Below are 19,999 nucleotides of genomic sequence, written 5' to 3'. Positions count from 1 at the left end.
CTTTGTAAAGGATGGGATTATCAAAACCTCAGGAAGGCATGTAGGCCATGGAGGTCACCGTGGAGATCAGGGTTTCTGTCTCAGCACATGTTTTGAGTCCGGAGCTTTTCCATCACACCCCCCACTCCACCCAGCCCCCAAACATATTATGTGCCATGACAGAATACTACGGAAAGCTATTTCAGAGGAAGTCCATAATCATGGGGAAAAAAACACCCTGAATGTTGTGCCCTAAAAATCTTTGTTTACCTCAGTCAGCCAAAGAAGCACTTTATACTATTTGTGGCCGATACCAATACAAATATTTGGATAGCTTAAAATAGCACAGTTATAAGACACACATGCAAGGATATAGGACAGTTATTGTATAAACTTTTATCCACTGAAAAATGTTCATCTTACTCCATCCATCTACTGGAAGAAGAACTAACATGATTTCACTATATGGGGCTCAAGTAAGCAGACTCTCTCTAAAGTTGCATGGCAACGATACTGTCAAACAACACTATCTATTCTCCACCTCAAAAGGCAGCGTGTGTCTGTGGCGCATAAAAGGCCCGCGAACAGATGGCAGTTTCACTATTACTGCAAAGAAGCAGCATCGAAATGAAAAAGCCGGTCAAAGGTGATTTTAAAGGAGTTCAAAAGAAAAGGAGCAAACGTGGACATCAAAGTCCTCAAAATTGTTACGTGTAGTTGTGGTCCGTGCAGATTTGTTTTTAGAATATGGTCCAACCTGAGCCAACCACTCTGCTGCGAGTCCCTGCACCCACACACACACCTATTCATTCACACATGTATGTGATGACTTACAAAAACAGTTGCAAAGCATTTGAGGCCAAGTGGAAGTGCAAATGAAACAAAACTCCTCTTGGATTTTTTTTTTCCTTTTTGACAACGGGCAAAACCCTTTTAAAGACTTTATGACAAATAATTATTTGACAAATAACACCGTCAAATATATGATTCCGAGGGCAAAAATAGCCCCAGAGGAAGTTAATGGGGCCCTGTGTCGGTTGGGGGTGGCAAATATAAGTGTGCACAGAGGTATGACACATGGTCCAGCATGTGGCTGTGGCACTGATGTGTACAAGTGTAGTTCCTGTTTTGCTCTACGTTACACACCCTCTCAGCAACTTCTAAAAGTCACACTTTGAAACGTTGTGAGAGGTGAAACTCAACAGGTGTGAGGTTACAGAATGTTGTGAGTTAGATTTGTAAGTAACTAGGTAGGTAAATGACCTACCTAAACCCACTATGTCACACTGTGACAAAATGCAGTTGGATCACCTTTTCTTGGATAAAAACCTTTAAGAACGTATGCATACATAACATCTATTTCATCATGCTTAATGTGCGATGGAAATTATCGTTCACAAACAAATGAAATAAACTTCTTCAAGCACATTTCGGCCGACATATTTGTGGTTGTGTCTGATCTTCAGATACGATATGCCTCGTTCTTGCACAAGCACAACAATTCACTTCAATGTTGACAGATTCTAGTGTTTTTTTTCTACTGAGGTGTCAGAAATCACAAAAAAACAAGTCTAGTTTTCATATCATGGCTTCTCCACAGGCGCTTCGATAAAAGGAGAAGATTGATGATGAGGACATGTGCTAACCATTGCTCATGTCATTAGCCAGATACATTTCACTGCAGATGAAAACATTGAGAGAGTGAAAAAAGGATGCACGGAGATTCAGAGAACTTGCACCGCAATACAGGAAACAAAGTCACCATGGTAACAGAGGGATAGGAATTAGACCGCTCATTTGCGTTTGTCTCTTTGTAGTTGACAGTCGCTCCTATGCTGGACTCCACAGGAGAGAGAGGGAGAACTTGTGATAGTGCCATGCTAAAAGAAAAAAATCTGTCGTGGATCAAACATTTTGTTTCACAAGGATAAAACTTGACTTATCTGGTAAGTGACCCCATTACAATCAAAATAAGATTTGACAACTTGATGGCATCAACAAAGTTATGTTTCTATCTACAGTGTGTTTCATAATAATAATGCAAAAACTTTGTGTGTGTTTGCAATAATTGTGGATAATCCCATGTTTATGGTTTAGCAACTATAACTTGTTGTCATATAGTAAAATGGGAGATTGTACAGTAAGTACCTTTTGTTTTTATGATTTTTTATGAATGTATTATTATTAGTAAGTCCATTTGACATGTATGACAACTAAGGCAAATAATGTTTTCGTGGAAATTATAATCTAACCATTAATCTGAGGTAATTGGTCCGGTAGGTGTACAGTGATGACAATTTACATTTTACTATTTACAGACAGCATGTAATCATGCATCTGCTTGTAGTGTTTTTGTCATCGGTCATATTAAGGAATAATAAAATGTATGTTTTTAACTTGAAAGGTCTAGTACTATTAACATGAACGCAGAAGCTGTTCTCTGAAATCATGCGAGGGTGTCAAGGTGTGAATAAGGGCAGGAAACAGATTTCTGTTTGAAACTCCGATCTGGGGAATACAGATTTCAGCAGTGTGAATGTCAGCAAGGGGGGTCACTTATTGTTCCGTGCTTCTAATGACTGAGACACCACTTCCTGGTCCTTTGTGTAGTGACCAAGGCCAGCTAACCACGAGGGAGTGTCGTGCCTCGCATGTGGTTACTTGTGTGGCTGAACCTGACATTTAAATTTGTGAAAAGCCCCTAACTACAAAGTAAATAAAATAAACAAACAACTAAATGAATGACCTTAGTCACAAATCGAGACTTCCCTCATGAAACTGAGACCGCCAGTGTTCAGGAAACTGTGTGGTCTAGCGTACTATCCAGTGGTGTAACGTAGTAACGACGGGCCCAGGTGCAGGCTATTATGAAGGGCCCTAGTCAGTTGTGTGAAGCAGTGGATCTCAAAGATTTTACAGTCCCGTACCCTTTTTTTCATGTTTGTAACCACCCCCGCCACGCCCCCTCCCCCTCTCCCCTCCCCCGCACACATATTCTGCCTATAACACTTAAAACTGTGAAATTATCAGGGTAGATCACTAATCCCTGCCGTCACCGCCGCCATGCCCCCTCCCCCCGCGCACATATTCCACCTATAACACTTGTCAGTGTAATTTTTTCGCTGAATATGGGTATCCATCGGTATTTTTGGCAATGCGACTTGGCTATTCAGACTATTTAGATTGACATATATATGTCTATGGGCAACGGCTACAGGCCCCCTAGGCCCACGGGCCCAGGTGCGACCGCACCTGCTGCACCCCCTATAGTTACGCCCCTGGTACTATCCTCACGACTGTCTTGTGCCCTTGTCCAACCTTACAGATAGAGGACTTTTCCACTGGCTCTATGGATGAAACAACGGATATAAACCCAAGCGTCAACGTCACCGATGACACCTGCCCTAATCTATACGACCATCGTCCGGTGGCTCGGGTGCTCATGCCCCTGCATTACACCATCGTGTTTGTGGTGGGTCTCTTTGGCAATGCTTTGGCGCTGCACGTGATCCGGCCCAACCTGCGCAAGATGAACTCCACCACGCTCTACTCGGCAAACCTGGTGGTGTCCGACATCCTGTTCTCGCTCTCCCTGCCGCTGCGGGTGATGTACTACGCCGGGGGCTTCCACTGGCCACTGGGCGAGCTGGCGTGCAAGGCCACAGCGCTGGTGTTCTACATCAACACCTACGCCGGTGTCAACTTCATGACCTGCCTGAGCGTGGACCGCTTCATCGCCATCGTGCTGCCTCTGCGCATGGCTCGCTTCCGCAGGGTCCAGCGGGTCAAGTGGGTGTGCGTGGCGGTGTGGCTGTTGGTTCTTGCCCAGACCCTGCCTCTGCTCTCCATGCCTATGACCAACAAGGAGCCTGGCGGCTACATCACCTGCATGGAGTACCCCAACTTCGAGAAGGTGCCCAACCTCCCGTTTATGCTCATTGGTGCCGTGTTCCTGGGTTACGGGATCCCCATGGTCATCATCCTGGTCTGCTACTCGTGGCTCCTCTCCAAGCTGCACGTGTCGGCCAAGAACAACAACCTGGCAGAGAAGTCGGGCCGCATTAAAAAGAAGGCCATCGGCGTGATCTGCTGCGTCATACTGGTCTTTGTGGTATGCTACACACCCTACCACGTGGACCTGCTGCAGTACATGATCCGCAAGCTGCGATACAAGCCTGACTGCGCCGAGCTCCACGACTTCCAGATCTCGCTGCACTTCACCGTGAGTCTGATGAACCTCAACTCCTGCCTGGATCCCTTCATCTACTTCTTCGCCTGCAAGGGCTACAAGAAGAAAGTGATGAACCTCCTCAGGAGGCAGGTGAGCATGTCCTTCTCAAGCGCCGTGCGCACCTCGCCCGAGGAGTCCTCCCGCGACCTGGACCACAACAGAATCCGTCTCAACAGCAGGAGCGAGCACTGCTCTACATACCAATCTGAACTATTGGAATAAGAGACTGCGACAGGGCCTGGACTGTATGGTGGCAATAGGAGACAGTAATGTTTTTTTTTCATTTTCGTCCACCAAAAGAGGACAAATTTGAAGGGAAGCCTGATGACCTGCTTTGATGAACTGCTGGATAAAACGGGTTCCTTGTTCAGACCAAGTTAGTTAGTCTTCTCTAATAAATCACTTGAGAGACACACACTCTGTCGTAGAGGGGATAAGGAAATGGAGGCTGCTAAAATGTAAATTGCCACCAAATTTGTCTGGCTGTCTCTTTTTAATGTACCTGTCTCTCCTTTTCATAAAAACATTTTTCTTGCTGAGGATGAAGTTCTTTTGCTTCCGGTTTGCAAAGGGCAAACCACATGAAACATGTTAGGGGCATTCTAAAGGTCTCCCAGTGATTCCTCTTTCTCCCATTGCTCAGCATCAAGTTAAGAATTCTTTCACAAATTATCTTTATAATGCTTATAACACACAAGTGTTGTTTATAATGCTTATAAGTCGATGTGATATGGGATTCGAGAAGCCATCCCAGATACCAATTAGTGGTGATCGAAATTATGAAGTACTCCGTTACTTAGAGATAGAGAGTGACAAATACCTCCTACTCATGTCTTATTTCAGGAACTGAAAGTCTTCTGTCTGAGCCATGTCTTGTTTTTAACATCCATGTGTATGCTGGTGAGATCAACTGTCTTGTTTATACATCCATGTGTATGCTGGTGAGATCAACTGTCTTGTTTTTACATCCATGTGTATGCTGTAGAGATCAACTGTCTTGTTTTTACATCCATGTGTATGCTGTAGAGATCAACTGTCTTTTTTTATCCATGTTTATGCTTTTGTAATAGTTTTTGTGTTAGTTTGACATCTGCTCTACGACACGTTTCTGTATGTCTACCGCCCCCTAGTGTCTGCTGTGACTGGTGTGCGTTGTGTTGATAAAGACTTGTGTGGCCACCATTTGAAATGTCACACTGCTAGAGTGCGTGGATGTACAAGCAGTGTAACTTCCTGTGGTACAAAGACAAAAAAAAGGTATAACCTTTGATTTGAATCCTTCTTTTCCTTTTCTTTCTATTCGATTCGTTTTGGAATAAAAACCCTAATTTGTACAACGTGAATCAACATTTTGTTGGAGTACAAACGTGGTTTTGGTTAAACATGGCTTTAGTATAGGAACATAATCTCCTATTCTTTTACATAGTTGTATATGAACTCATACAATTCAACAGATCATGTGTCACGTACATTGTGGTGCCTGCTGAGGAGATGATGCACTTGGTGTGGACTTAAGCTTGGTGTGGATGAGATATTTACATGTCAGTGAATGTCATTTACATTCACAATTACTGTTCTTTCTGGTAGGAAAGTGTACCACGCAGAAAATGTGATTCCAGTTTCCACGACGTCTGAGGGTCTGGCAGACTTCCAAACGTCGTTACATGTTTCTACCTCTAGAGGGCAGTGTCAAGCAGGACACATTTACAACAAACCCAACAATACGTTGAAGGCATTCTCTGTATTACAACTTCAGCCTTAATGTATGCTGAGAACAGGTTTCATAAAACATGTTTAGAAGGTTATCACGATTAATAGCAGTTGCAGGTATGTTTCCTCATTAGATATATTGACAGAAACAATCAAGTGGTACACAAATCGTTCCCTGTAATTAAATTACACCATTTTTTTTTTTACAAAATGTGCTGTTTGTATAGACAGAGCTCTTGAATTTCTACCATAGACGTACATCTGAGAGCAGCTTTGAATACACTGACCCCGAATACACTGACCACGAATAGGATTTGGTGGTGAGGCACACCCCCGAAAACAACATCTGCACAGTGCATGCATGTGCTAGCCTGTGACCACTAAAAACAAAAACAGGTTAAAAAAGAGGTCAGTGTCGTGATGTCATGGTCCACTATGAATGGTACCATGAGTTTTCTAACCAACAAGGTAAAGTATGTTACAGTCAAAAAGCATTTAGCAAAAGGCCTACAAGTCTTAATCGAACCAACCATATACGGTACAATGCTGAGCATCTGAACTCAAGGCTAATAATAATACCAATAATAATAATGAAATAAATTATAAAATCTAGGTTACAAAGTGCTTCATAGAGGTGACAAAATAAAATAATCAGGTAAAAAAAAAAAAACAGATAAAACAAGTACAAAACCAAAACAGCTGTACACCAATACAGAGTATTTTTTTAAAAGGACATAAAAGACAATTCAAAGGAAATTAAAAATAGTTTTAAGAAGGGATTTAAAGGAAGTCACTGACTCAGCCAACCTGATTTCCTTGGGCAGATCGCCACAGGGCCCTGACTGCAAATACTCTGTCCCCTTTATTTTTCAACCGGGCCTTTGAAACAGACAAAAGACCTCTGCCTGAGAATCTCAAACACCAGCGCATGCGGTACTAAGAGGTCAAGATATAACTAGGAGAGAGGCATAGAAGTAATCAATGAAATATTTTATAAAATCTATTCTAAAACATACTGGGAGCTAGTGTAGAGAGGCTAAAATAGGAGTGATGTGATCATGTCTCTTGTTTGGTTCAGGAGCTTGGCAGCTTATCAATACTAGCAACAAGTCTGGCTACATTGTTGCATAATGTCTGTAAAATGCTTGCAACTGAAATTAGACTGTTTCATGTCATCTATTTATACGTCTGTGTATTCCGTGAGAAGAGAAACAGAAAGAGAAAAAGACTAAGGGCAAATGGAGAAGTATGGTATTTCTCCATTTTGGGTTTCCATCGTACCCTTCTTCACCATGTGATTTAAACCAGTGGAAAGGATCACTCAGAAAAGATGAAAATAGTGTGGTAGTCATTTAACGCTTTAGCTTGTCTTGTTGCCATGTGAATTAGTTATGGTACAGCTGATTTACAGTGTAAATCTCCTCAAGTCATCTTTAAGCATCAGCGTCCGGGTGAGTGCGTTACAACCACACTCTAAGATGAACCGCTCCTAATCTTTGTCTCTCATCTCATCTCATCTCATCTCATCTCACCTCCAACATAGCTCGGCCTTACCGGTTACCACACTTTAATTTCATTTTTGGGGGGGGGGAACAAAAAAACAAAAAACACCTCCCAATATCAGCATGAGACATATTCCAAAGATTTAAGTTCCTGTTTATATAGCAACTGCCACAACATCCTGTTGTTAATTAAAACTCTGCAATGCCAGATGCCTTCTCTTGCCACCTGCTGTGCCACTCTCCCATGAGAGCTAATGTACTGTGACAAACCCTATTTTTCCAATCAATAACCAGAACCTAAACCTGTCAGCTTTCTGCCGACAAGCACGCACCACTTTCTAATCACACATTATTGTTATCATTTTTTTCCTGAGGAGGTGTACTTCGAAGCCATTTTGTTCCACCAGTAAGCTGCTAAGCGACACAGGAAGTGGTGGTGCTTCTCACAACCCCCTTCTCGGTACATGCAACTAAACTAAAGCCGAACGAAATGGTTATAAATAACTTCCTCTTTGCCGCTTAAGAGGGGTGTACAGTGTGACGGCAGCTGGTTACAGAGCAGGTCTCTCTTCGTCCTGGATGCTTTTGTGTGAATAAACAAAATAAGAAGATGGTGTACTAAACGTCACAAAGGTAAGGAACTGATATCTTCATCCCATGGTAATGTTGCTATTAAGTCTACTGTGCAATACACTGACCACTTCTTCTTCTTGAAGATAAATTAGTGTATGGCCTTGTGTTGGGTTTAGAAGCTTCATCGTTCCCTTTATTAACTATGAACTTCTGAGTTTCAAAGTAAAAGTAAAGAATCACATGAAGTATTTCAGTAGTATTTCATTACTTTTACACTTAAAAGGGGAGTGTGTGTGTGTGTGGGGGGGGGGGAGTGTTGGTGCTGTGTTTTTTGTAAGTGGTCTTAGAGCTTCCTCTCGTGAGATCAGAAACACCTTCACCTCTTCTCACTTCTTCTTCTGTGTGGCTCTCTTCCGTTTTATTTGCAAATTCATGTACCGCTTCCACTTTCTCTCAGAGGCCTTATTTCTTGTTGAAACATGGTTTGATGACTTAACCTTTTCAGCTCTCTGTGCTGTTCGACACCCCCACTGTGTCCAAATGGACCAAAGACTTCATTTTGTTGCCTTGGAACGAGTCCAAAGTCGTTCATCAGAATGTGAAATACCCACAGTTTTGTTTCTCATTCAGTGCTAAATTGGATGCCGCAGCTGGGCATCCCCTTATTAATGTACACATTACGGTAAAGAGCCATCAGATCACTGGGCATCTCCTTATTAATGTACACATTACGGTAAAGAGCCATCAGATCACTGGGCATCTCCTTATTAATGTACACATTACGGTAAAGAGCCGTCAGACACTTCTCTTTTCTCCACAGAGGCTTATTTGGCAAACCGTTTACCATAGAGGCTGTACTTTCCCAGATTTCAAAATCCAACTTCCTCATCTGTTGTCCACACATCTGACACTTCTCTTTGGTGTTCTCACAGATTGGCGACGCCACCATGGATCAGAACGTGTCTTTGGCGAGCAGCAGGTCCGCGGACCTGGCTCCGGCGGAGTACCGAACAGCCGGTCTGGTCTTCTACTGCTTCCTCTTCGTCATCGGCTTCACCGTCAACATCACGGCCCTGTGGGTGTTTGCCCTGACAACCAAGAAGAGAACCTCGGTCACCATCCACATGATCAACGTGGCCGTGGTGGATCTGTTCTTCATCCTGCTCCTGCCCTTCCGTATGGTCTACTACTCTTGGGACTACTGGCCATTCGGCGACATGTTCTGCCGAGTCAGCGCCGCGTTGACCGTCTTCTACCCGTGCATGGCCCTGTGGGTGTTTGCGCTAATAAGCGCCGACCGCTACATTGCTATCGTGCAGCCGCGGCACAGCCGAGAGCTGAAGAGCACGCCCAAGGCGATGGTGTCGTGCGCCTGCGTCTGGGTGATGACGCTGGGCTGCACGGCTCCGCTGCTCTTCACCGACGACGACCCGGACGCGGTCCCCGGGCGCAACTTCACCACGTGCCTGAAGATGCGTGACATCGTGCACCTGCGCCGCGACAACCCTATCAACTTCGCCCGGCTCATCTTCTTCTTCATCGTGCCCATGTGCATCATGGTGGGCTGCTACGCCGTCATCGTGGACAACCTCATGCACGGACGCACGTCCAAGCTCAAGCCCAAGGTCAAGCAGAAGTCCATCCGCATCATCGTCACGCTCATCATCCAGGTGCTGGTGTGCTTCGTGCCCTACCACGTCTGCTTCGTCTTCCTCCTCCTGTCGCCCGACACCGGCGAGGCCTACAGCAGCTGGGGCGCCTTCACCACGCTCCTGATGAGCCTGAGCACCGTGCTGGACATCGTCCTCTATTACATCGTCTCCAAGCAGTTCCAGGACCGCGTCATCAGCGTCGTCCTCTACCGGAACTACTTGCGCAGCGTGCGGAGGAAGAGTGTGCGCACCAGCAGCGTGCGCTCGCTCAGTAACCTCACCAGCGCCATGATCTGAGCCGGGGGCGTACCGGGTCCGCAGACTGGACGAGCGCCCGAAAACAAACGACTCGGTCTGACTCAAGCCTCATTGTTCCGAGGGCTCAGGGAGATGTAGACACAATGGTCTCAGCTGGGCACTTTTGGGATGAATGGGATGGATGACCGTAGAGGGGATGGGCATCGAAACACAAATAACCCAGTCAGAGCCAAGTTTCGTCATTACCAGCAATGGTAGAGAGGGTGCTATAGACACCCAATATGACAAAATGAGGATGAAATGTTAAGGTGAAAGGCGTGAAAATGCTGAACAGAAGCTTGAAAGACTAATGTCTTCTGAAGATCAAACTGACCATAGCATGGAGATTAAGCTATTCTTGTGAGCCATGGTTTGTGTTTTTGTGTGTGTATATGTGTGTGTGTATGTGTGTGTGCGTTGTGACTCTTCTCACAACAGTGCTAACAGAACTTCTACTTTGAGGCTGAACTTAGTCAGCAAAGCGAGAACAAACTGCCTGTGCAATGTAAGGTATAACTTTGATTTGTGGGTGCAGACAGGAGAGAAAGAAAAAGGTTGCAGTTGTGGCTATGAGAAAGAGTGGGGTATTGACCAGATGAAAGAGACACTTTTCAGAGACACACATTTATTTTATCCCATTACTGTCACTTGTACCCTTGCACGCGTAAGATACCACTTTTATCATCATGGGTCTTGGAGGAGTGGCCAACAGAGGTGTAGTACTCACAGAAACCTAGAGGGGTCAGAGTGCTGTGAGAATGTTTGGATCAGGATGAGGTAAATATCAAGGTGCGGAGAATCCAGCAACGATTGTGGTTTAAAAAGTTCAAGATTTGAAGAATGTTGTGTTGCTGGATTTCTTTTTTCTCCACATCTAGGGTTAGGCACAAACATGCAAGGAGTTGGTAAATCACAGAAGTGGCACCTGAGCAGTGAGACGAGACCTTAGTCTGACCAACATGCGTCTTAAGAAAGACATTACCTTTGTTTGAAGACATTCAGTGGATCTAGGTATACTTGTCTTCATCTGAAAACAGACCCCAAAAACATTCATTTCAAGGATAAAAATAAAAAGACATGATCCTAAAATAAAGCAAAAACATTATTACAATGCAAATTAACCTACATAAGTCATAGAAACAGTCAGTTCTTCAGCCAACATACCAACTTAACAACCTCATTTTTGGCAGCTGGACTCCCACTTTAAGGCACTTTAATTCTTAAGTGTGTGTTACATTGTTGTTCAAACCATTTTTGCATAAATAAAATACACAACCATGTTTCAATCTGTAATCTATAATGAACTATCATCTTTCTACACGAAATGATCATGACAAGTCACTTGATTTCTTTTTGGTAATTTGTACATTTAATGTGGTTGTTTTTGTAGATTACAAGTGTAGTTTGTAAGGCTGCGTTACACTATTGGGCAACATGGGCTGCAGTCAAGGACCTTGGCCACTAGGGGGATCCGGAAAGAGTAGATTACTTTGAATTTTGAACGGGTTTTATGGTGTTTTTTTTTATTTTTTATAATTAACTTTTTGTAACTTCCAGTTTCCCACTCAACAATGAATCGTCAGGGTGTCAATGAGGGTCGTGTTTGTAGGTTAGTCACTTCACAGCGATGTCAATTAGAAAATATGATAGTGGTGCTAACCAGAGCAAACAAGCCGAATAAAAACAGCAGAGACAAGAAGAAACTCTCAGCAAATTTCCCAAGTTTACGTCCTTGTTGAAAAAAAAAACTTAGGACCACAACGGTACTCCTAAGTGGGTATGCCATTACTCCACACCCTCCATTCACTGCCTCTTTGTAAAATCTTGACTGGTTAACATTTTTTGAAAATCTTTGCCGCTGATTGCAGTGCCCAGGGGAATCCCGCTGACATTTCTTTCAAAGCATCAATTTTTATGATGACAATTAGAAAGAAAACCACTAAATTATGTATTCTAATAAATTCCTGCTTTGTTGTCGATCACAGTAACTTGTAATGGCAAGTTCCTTTTCATCCAGGGGGAGGCGCTGTTGCTCAGGACACGTTTCATCATTCTCTGCTGACCAGTTCTCACCACAACCAGCAGATGGCAGCACTCCACAACAGGCACTTAGAATTCCCATGCCCTGGCAGACCTATTCAGCAAGCCTACCCACCTGCCACCACCACAACTACTTTACCATGACTACAATGTGACAGCTGATTAAACAAATTAAATCAAAGCATCAAAATACACCAAATGGAGGTCTTATCATTAATCAGGGAAATGGAAAAATGTGTCAAGACAACAGTGTCGTCAACCCCCCCCCCCCCCCCCCCCTCACCCCACTGCCCCATACAGTGAGTGCAATGATGAGAAGAAGTACACTCTGACCGAGAAGAGCGAGATAAACATCAAAGCCAGAGCATTAAAAGAACACACAGCAAGGAGATAAATGATAAAACTACAGGAAGTGAGCTGGATTATTGACAGAGGAGGAATAAGAGATGAAGGAGTGCATGAAGTAGTCGAAGGGAGGGGGGGCGGTGTGTGTTCATTTCAGCCTCATTTCTCCTTTAGTTGTGGGTTCGTATCGTTCTAAAGAAGAAATGTTGATAAGGGTCGGCTTCTGTAAAGCAGCAGTGGATAGAAAAACAGACCTGTTGGGGCACAGAAGGAGACTCTCTCCTGGCATTGGTCATTTTTATGGAAGAGAGCAACACTGGATGTTTTGGTTTCGGCCGACCGACACCAGACGGATGTCTTTTATCATTCGGCGAGATCAAGATGGCCACATTAACCATTATTCTGTCAAAAAAAGGCAACAGATGAACTGAGGAGAGCATATGGGCGCCACACCTCAAAGCTAAACATCTGTATCGCGGCTGCATTTGAACCACGCTGATCTGCACGGCTAATTTTTCTTTCCCCCCCAAAACAACACATGGTGGATCTCTCATCAACCACAGAGGACAAAAAGAACTGTGTGTGCTGATTAAAAGTCTAACAGAGGGTAGCAATAATATTTGTAACATAAAAGGCTGGATAAATTCAACAACAGAGGGAACTTGTGGTGCTCTGCTATATGTAGCAGTGCAAACCGTAATACCCCGTGTGTGAGGTTAATTGCAGGGCACGTCGAGGGGATTATAAAAATATTCAAAGCAAATCCTCTTTTACAGTAAAAATGCTGCTGCCAGACTAACCACACAGTGTGAGAGAACTGCAGGAGCAAAAGTTTGTTTGGTGGGGGGGGTTGTTTTTAATGAAATTATTAATTTATTTGTGTGTGTTTTTGGATGGCTGATAGAAGAGCATCTGTCACTGGGTGGAAGTCCCCATGACAAGCAGGCCTCCGAGCTTCCTGTCGACGCACGTGTCCAGTGGCACAGAACAGACACCCTGCACACAAGAGAGAGCTACCGCCAGCCCACCTGTTACACTTCAAAGGCACCAAACTCGCTTTGATGGCAACTGACAGTCGCAACAATTAAAAAGTCCCTTGTCCAGCCTGTGATGAATTATCCAGAAGCTTCTCTTGGTAATTTTGAATCTTCACAACAAGTGCTTTTGTCATACGAGCGGGTGTTGGTGGTTTGGGGGGGGGGATTGAGGAGAGGAGGGAGAGAAAAAAAAATTAATGAAAACAAGATTGTCTTTCATATGAGCTGATTTAAGCGGCCTAGCAAACAGCTGCTTCTTGCTGGGAATAAAACAGCCAGCACGCTAAACAAAGCTAAATAAAACTACCTCTCTTTTTTCCCCTTTTTCTCTCCCTCCTCCTCCTCCTCCCCCCGCCCCATCCACCTCCTCTTCTCTTTCATTCTCTCTGTCTCACTCACTCTTTCACTCTCTCTCTCGCTTTCCGTCGCTCATGTCGAAAACAAATCAGCCTGCGTGCACAGTGGCCATCTGTTTGTTATTTGATATGTGTGAATACATGTTGTAATGACTTTGTTTGTGAATCACTCAGTGCAGTGGAACACACGAGAGCACTCGGAGAGCTGGAGTGTTCAAAGCTAATCATATAATTGGACACAATAGTCAATGACAAATGGAGATGCATAAAGCCAGCCGGCTGCGAAGAGAATATGTAATCATTGTAAAATCATATCATTTTGCATATTTGAGGACAGCTTAATAGACTCTGCTTGTCAGCACACACTATCACAGTAACGATCAGTAGCGACACTGGCGTATTTGTTTCCTGAATATTGCCGGGTGCGTTTCCTGTGTGTGTGTGTGTGTGTGTGCATGTGTGTGTGTGTGTGTGTGTGTGTGTGTGTGTGTGTGTGTGTGTGTGTGTGTGTGTGTGTGTGTGTCATGCTGGATTGACACAGTGCAGCTTCATGCATGAGCAAACTGCTGCATCTACTCTGCCTGTTGTGGTAGCAGTGGGAATTGAAATGGGATTTTACTGTTCATACGAGAAGTCATGTCACAAAAGGATTCGGGAATCATATAAAAAACATGAAGGTGACAGCAAGTTCCAAGCTCAACGTATAAACCCCTACTAAACTCTCAGTGGGCATATAGGCACTTCATTTAACCCTTTCATCACCACAGTGGGATGGTGTTTTCTGCAGTCCCTAAGTCATTGGGAAAACACTAAAAGCTAAATAAAAAAGCGGATCTGGGCCCTCAGCTTTCGGAGTCCGGCCAACTTCATGTTTAGCTTTCTTGACTACTGTGACAAACATGCTATAATTACTCTGGGAGTGCTTTAAGAAAGCATCCCCCCCAAACAGAGTATATTGAAGAGAGCCCGTTATGGGGAAAAGCGGGGAGGAAACGGCTAAGTCGAGGCCTCCGATGGACATTTGTTTTCCTTTTGATACCACGAGCGATTGAAGAACATCCCACCACACACCGAGTCATTACTTTTGAAAACAACTATAAATAACAGTTTATGGAAAATGCGCTGGATATATACGACACTGTGAAGAAATCCCCTCGAGGCTACTGAGGAGAAACATTACAGGATATGATTTGTTTTTATGCGAGATGCAAAAACATACATAGCATTCAAAGCCCACGAGCTCTGGCGCGTATCATTAATGTTGTCATCTTGTTTCTATTACTGCACATGAAAAGACATCCTCTTGTAATTACACGCAGCATGACAGACCCCAGCACTGACCTCGCGCCACAACTGGGCCACAACTGGGCCACAACTGGGCCGAATCAGTATCAGAGTCAGCTATGGGTTGGTGCTCTATCCCAGCTAAGATCTGGGTTATATAAGCCAGCTGCTCCCTGTGGTTCGATCCTCTTCCAGGACACTCGTGCACAGCTCCTTCCCTCCAGGTAGACGGTGCGGTGCAGCAGGATGTTAAATGAGAGAACGGATAGCCAATCTCCATGTCTGGAGGTGTTCATGTTTTCCAGTGTGCATTAGGTATGTGGATATTACACACACTTCAAGAGGTGTGAATTGAGACACCTTAGAAGTCTTTGGTGTGTTTAGGATATTTCACACACACACGAACACATGTGCACACACAGACAGACACACACGTACTCACGTATGCACAGAAATACCACACACACACACACACACACACAAACACAGAGAAAGATCCCACTGAAACGTGTAACACACATTCACACAGACACGCACACACACCCTCCACGATTGTGTGATGTCTCTTGAGTGCACTGATATTTACTTTCTGCTGCTCACACATAAAGATCCTATCTCTTTGGCAAAATACGCTTGCACCTTGCAGTCTTTAATCTCTATTAAAAGGGATAATCTCCCATAAAGAATGTGCTCTTCTGTGAAAAAAAGAGAACAACTCCCATTGACCCTCCAGTTAGCAGAAGAGAAGTGAGGAAAATGTGTGGCTTTGATTACACCCGTGGTTATTTTAGCAGATTGTACCGAGGCTGATTCACACAGTGAGCGCGAGAATCGAGCACCATTAGAGGATATAAATAATGTACAGCCCCCCACCCCCCTCCCTTTACACTACTCAGCTAAGTGCCTTGAAACCTTGGGCTTCTCTTGTCAGCTTTTCAATAGATTAGTACAAGATTTATTTTAAGTCTGTAAAGTAGTGTGTTTCCTGACGGCGTTCGGGGAGCGGATCGAGTGTTCCGCACGTCGCACGGGCGAAACGGCTTTAATTGTATCATACGAGGTGGGGACGTCTCTCCGACAGGGACCGTGTCAGATTTGTTTAATATTTAATTTCGTCTCACTTAAACTTCCAACATGATCCTCTTGTATCCCTGCACTGAACGAGAAAAAAGAGAGAGAGAGAGAAAGAGAGATAGAGAAAGAGAGAGAGAGAGAGAGAGAAAGAAAGAGAGAGAGCGAGAGAGGAGTTACAACAGGGAGAAGAGACATGAACATTGTAATTCCAGAACACTGCGTCTGTACAAGCTACAAAGAGAGAGGTGTTTGTGGAGCAGGGGATCTAAGACATCCATCCTTCACCCTCACAGTCTCCTCTCCCTCCTCCTCCGTCTTATTCTACCTCCTCCTCCTCTTCTTTTTCTCCTTCTCCTCCACTTCTTGGCCGTCTTGCCTGTTATGCTTCTGAAGTTACCAACTGAGAAAACAATTCAATCCAATCTCCTAGTCAATGGTGTGTCCATGTCAAAGCTCATTATAGGAAAATCCCTGTATGCAAAATAATTGAAATCCATTTGTGGCCAGAAAAGAAAACCTCTCGAGCAGGTCCAGACAGAGTGTGTGTGTGTGAGAGAGAGAGACCTGTGTGTGTGTGAATGGGGGGGGGGGGGGGGATTAGCAGTGAGACACATCTTGTTGAAACCAAAAAGAGAAAGTGGTTATTGTCTGTAGGTATGAAAGAGAGACAGAGGGAGAAAGAAAGAAAGAGAGAGAGATAGATAATGGTAGAGAAGATGGAGATAGAGAAACCTGGATAACTGAGCAAGGGAAGGACGGATATATAGAGGGAGATATAAAGACACAAGTTCAAGAGAAACCAGGCTGTTCACACAAAGCACACAGCAAGAAAGAGAGAGTGAGAGAGTGAGAGAGCAAGAGAGAGAGAGAGAGAGAGAGAGAGAGAGAGAGAGAGAGAGAGGAGAGAAGAAGACCTCTTCAGCATGACAGCACAGGGCACCGGCATGTGTGGAATAAGACGGGCCTGAGGGGCGCTTGTGTGTGCGTGTCACGTACAGCCTCCGAGAGCTCAATTACAAGATTGATACTCAGAGAGGAAACTTCATTTTGCCTTACAGATGTTTGCACTGGGAGAGAAGATGGCTTTGTTGTTTAACATAACCAAAGTCTCCCCCCGTGAACCAAACAAAAACAACAAATGGACATAGTGTCTCCCCGTGTCTGTGTCATTTCAGCGGATTCACCTGGTCTTTTGCACATAATTAGTTTTTACGATGTGATTAAATTGTTCCTGCATCTGGATCCTTTCTTTTGGTGAGATAAAGATTTCGTGGATGTAGGCTACTTTGTTTCCTGTCCTGTCAAATGTGAAAACGAATGGCCTGCGACTGTAATTCGATCTCATATCTGTGAGAGTCCTGTTTAGCCTCAAGAACATCTTAATCATGTCTTCCCATTCCCCCCCAGTCCCTTCTGCGGTGCACATTCCTTTGACTCAGCCTCTACCACGACGACACTGAAGAAATAAAACACTGTTAGGCGGGAAATAAAACACATGGCCGACTGACAATGCCTTGCTTCGTGTCCGTCACGTCCCCGCCGACAATTAACCGTACCGCGGTCTCGGGCGACAAGAGGGTGCATCTGAGGGAGATCGGCATGGCTTGCATCTCCCTCCACTAAAAGAGAGAGCTGTAAAAGGCACGGAGAACAGATGGCGACAGGCCGACTCTGTCCTGCGCCCTCCTCACAACTGCCACACGTCCTCCGTGTCCATTAATCTTCCCCCGTAACTCCTGCAGCACAACTATATTAAACAACTCGGGAGAACGAGGGAGAGCGAAACAAGCCAACACAGCTGTCAAGAACTAAAGAGAGAGCCATCAGTCCACAAAAGCTCCGGCCTCTCCGACTTAAACACTTCCGTAAAACAGCCAGGGGAAAATAATTTAGCCTTGAACCCGACCCTATAAAAGTGGTATCCATAGTAAGGGAAACAGTAAACGCTCATTATTAGGCAGCCGGCAGGGCTTCATAGGGGAAGACTTCATAGGGCTTCGCCCACATCTGATTCCAATACGAGCGAAGGGGAAGGACAACTGTTTTCGTCGGAGCGAGACAGCATGGGAAATTTGCTGTGGTAATGGTGGGGACCTTTTACAAGAGAGCACGATGTCGTACAAGTTGTAACCTTTGGTCACTTTTGGCTCTTCATCTTATTTCCTGCCGCCGCACATAAAACAAGTGACAGGAAATGATAGGCACGTCTTTAAAATGTGAACACTGTACAGTATTCAGTGTAGCCTGCTTGCGGAACACTCAGCCAGGATGCAGGTTCTCATTACTGTGATTAGAACTGCATGGCCTCAGCATAGCACAGGACAAATGCACCAGTTGTAACGTGCAACGTGACAATAGCCAGCATTCGCTAGCAACATGCAGCAATCAAATGCATTTTTATTTAAATTCAGTTTCAATCATACTATGTAAGTTGTGTAAATAATATCACGGCTATGTACAGCACTTCCACCTTGAGCTTGCAAGCTAACAGTCATGCCATTATTTGTGCCATTGTCGGGTTGGATTGCTGAATGAACACCTCTTTTAGGTTTACCGTGACAGCTCAACTCTAAGAGAATTTCCAAATGGTTTTTGAGCTAGAAATGATTCAACAACTTCAAATACAATACAATGTTTGACGAAAATATTAATGTCAGAGTCAGAGATGTAAACATAGCCTAAAGATAATTCAGCCCTTGAACATGGTCAGTGTTTAAACACTTCTGAATTAACAATGAGTTGATACCTCTTGAACACAATGATAGCGCTCAAACTATTTCCACATAATGATGTAGTAATATTTATTGATAATGATGATGGTGATAAGTCATTAGTTTATCGCAAAGGAGAATATCTGGACAAAATGAGCAACCCTATCTTGTACAGATGCTCTCTAAGAAGAGCCGTCATATTTCATGGCAAGGCTGAAAGCTGCAAGCACTGGTCAGACACAGGGGTGGGGGTTCATGGGGGCCACACATGATTGGCTTCTCTGTGTGACAAACCTGTTGTCTGATAGAAACACATTAAGGCAAACAGGGGGCCCCCACACATTTAAGAAAGCTGCAGAGTCTCAACAGACATCTCACAACACAACTCTATTTAGTCTAGCTTTCCCTCTCACTCTTCCTCTCGCTCTCTCTGTCTCTCTCTCTCTCTCTCTCTCTCTCTCTCTCTCTGGCTTGTCTTTCTGTGAGCTGTCCATAGCAGTAAGCAGCTAAATTGAAAAATCAATTCCAATTTAAATTATTGGAATAAAGAATTCCAGGAGTTGGAGATAAAAAGGCGTTCTTTTCCTAGATCCTCTTTAATTGGAAAGTCATTTCTTCAGGGTATTCTAATGGTTCACAGGGAAGATTGCAAAATAAAGTTGATGAGCTGGAGGAAGGTTAATAGCTAGTGTGTGTTTGTGATGTGTTTGCATGTGTGGATGTGAGTGTGGGTGTGTATGTGTGTGGGCGTCTCGAACATCAAATATCCTACCTTCCCTCCTGACAAGGGGAAGAAATGAAGAAAGATCTGTGGATCCACCTGGTTATTCATTGCCTCGGACACTGCACACCTGAATTTGTCTCACTGTGAATGAGATTTTGAACCATTCTCAAACCACTCACATGTGAAATTGAATACCAGCCCAAATCAATGGTTTTAGGTGATTATACACTAACACAGATTCACCCAATTACAAACTGGGTGAAAACCACACACACCACAGAAAAAACAATTTAACAGAGACAATAATAATTAAACACAGAGAACAAAAGCAACCGAAGCAATTACATCATTAGGGGAAATGACTTTGCTTTATACATTTCTGCACCACCACAGTCGCTTGTTGTATCTACCTAACTCTTGCCCCTTGTCCCTACCTCTATTTCTGTTATGTATGATAAGTCAGGTCAATGAATGCACAAAAATG

The 19,999-nt window shown here is 44.1% G+C and overlaps 2 protein-coding genes across 2 annotated transcripts; both read left to right on the top strand.

Moving 5' to 3' along the window:
- The first annotated feature begins 1,704 nt into the window (after positions 1-1,704).
- Positions 1,705-5,544, top strand: gpr183a (G protein-coupled receptor 183a). Its single transcript, XM_031586652.2, has 2 exons — positions 1,705-1,925; positions 3,305-5,544. The coding sequence occupies exon 2, from the start codon at positions 3,329-3,331 to the stop codon at positions 4,430-4,432; it is 1,104 nt and encodes a 367-aa protein (XP_031442512.1). The 5' UTR covers positions 1,705-1,925; positions 3,305-3,328; the 3' UTR covers positions 4,433-5,544.
- An 855-nt stretch (positions 5,545-6,399) lies between these two features.
- On the top strand, positions 6,400-12,178 carry gpr18 (G protein-coupled receptor 18). Its single transcript, XM_031586643.2, has 2 exons — positions 6,400-8,055; positions 8,928-12,178. The coding sequence occupies exon 2, from the start codon at positions 8,943-8,945 to the stop codon at positions 9,942-9,944; it is 1,002 nt and encodes a 333-aa protein (XP_031442503.1). The 5' UTR covers positions 6,400-8,055; positions 8,928-8,942; the 3' UTR covers positions 9,945-12,178.
- The last annotated feature ends 7,821 nt before the right edge of the window (positions 12,179-19,999 follow it).

Source organism: Clupea harengus, chromosome 2 (genome assembly GCF_900700415.2).
Source record: "Clupea harengus chromosome 2, Ch_v2.0.2, whole genome shotgun sequence".
In the NCBI taxonomy this organism is placed as follows: Eukaryota; Metazoa; Chordata; class Actinopteri; order Clupeiformes; family Clupeidae; genus Clupea; species Clupea harengus.
The sequence above is the reverse complement of the archived record's forward strand: the minus strand, read 5'-3'. Positions and strand labels throughout refer to the sequence as shown.

Bases quoted from the DNA above. Each gene is read 5' to 3' on its own strand.
- gpr183a (XM_031586652.2), top strand. From the start codon at position 3,329: ATGGATGAAACAACGGATATAAACCCAAGCGTCAACGTCACCGATGAC.
- gpr18 (XM_031586643.2), top strand. From the start codon at position 8,943: ATGGATCAGAACGTGTCTTTGGCGAGCAGCAGGTCCGCGGACCTGGCT.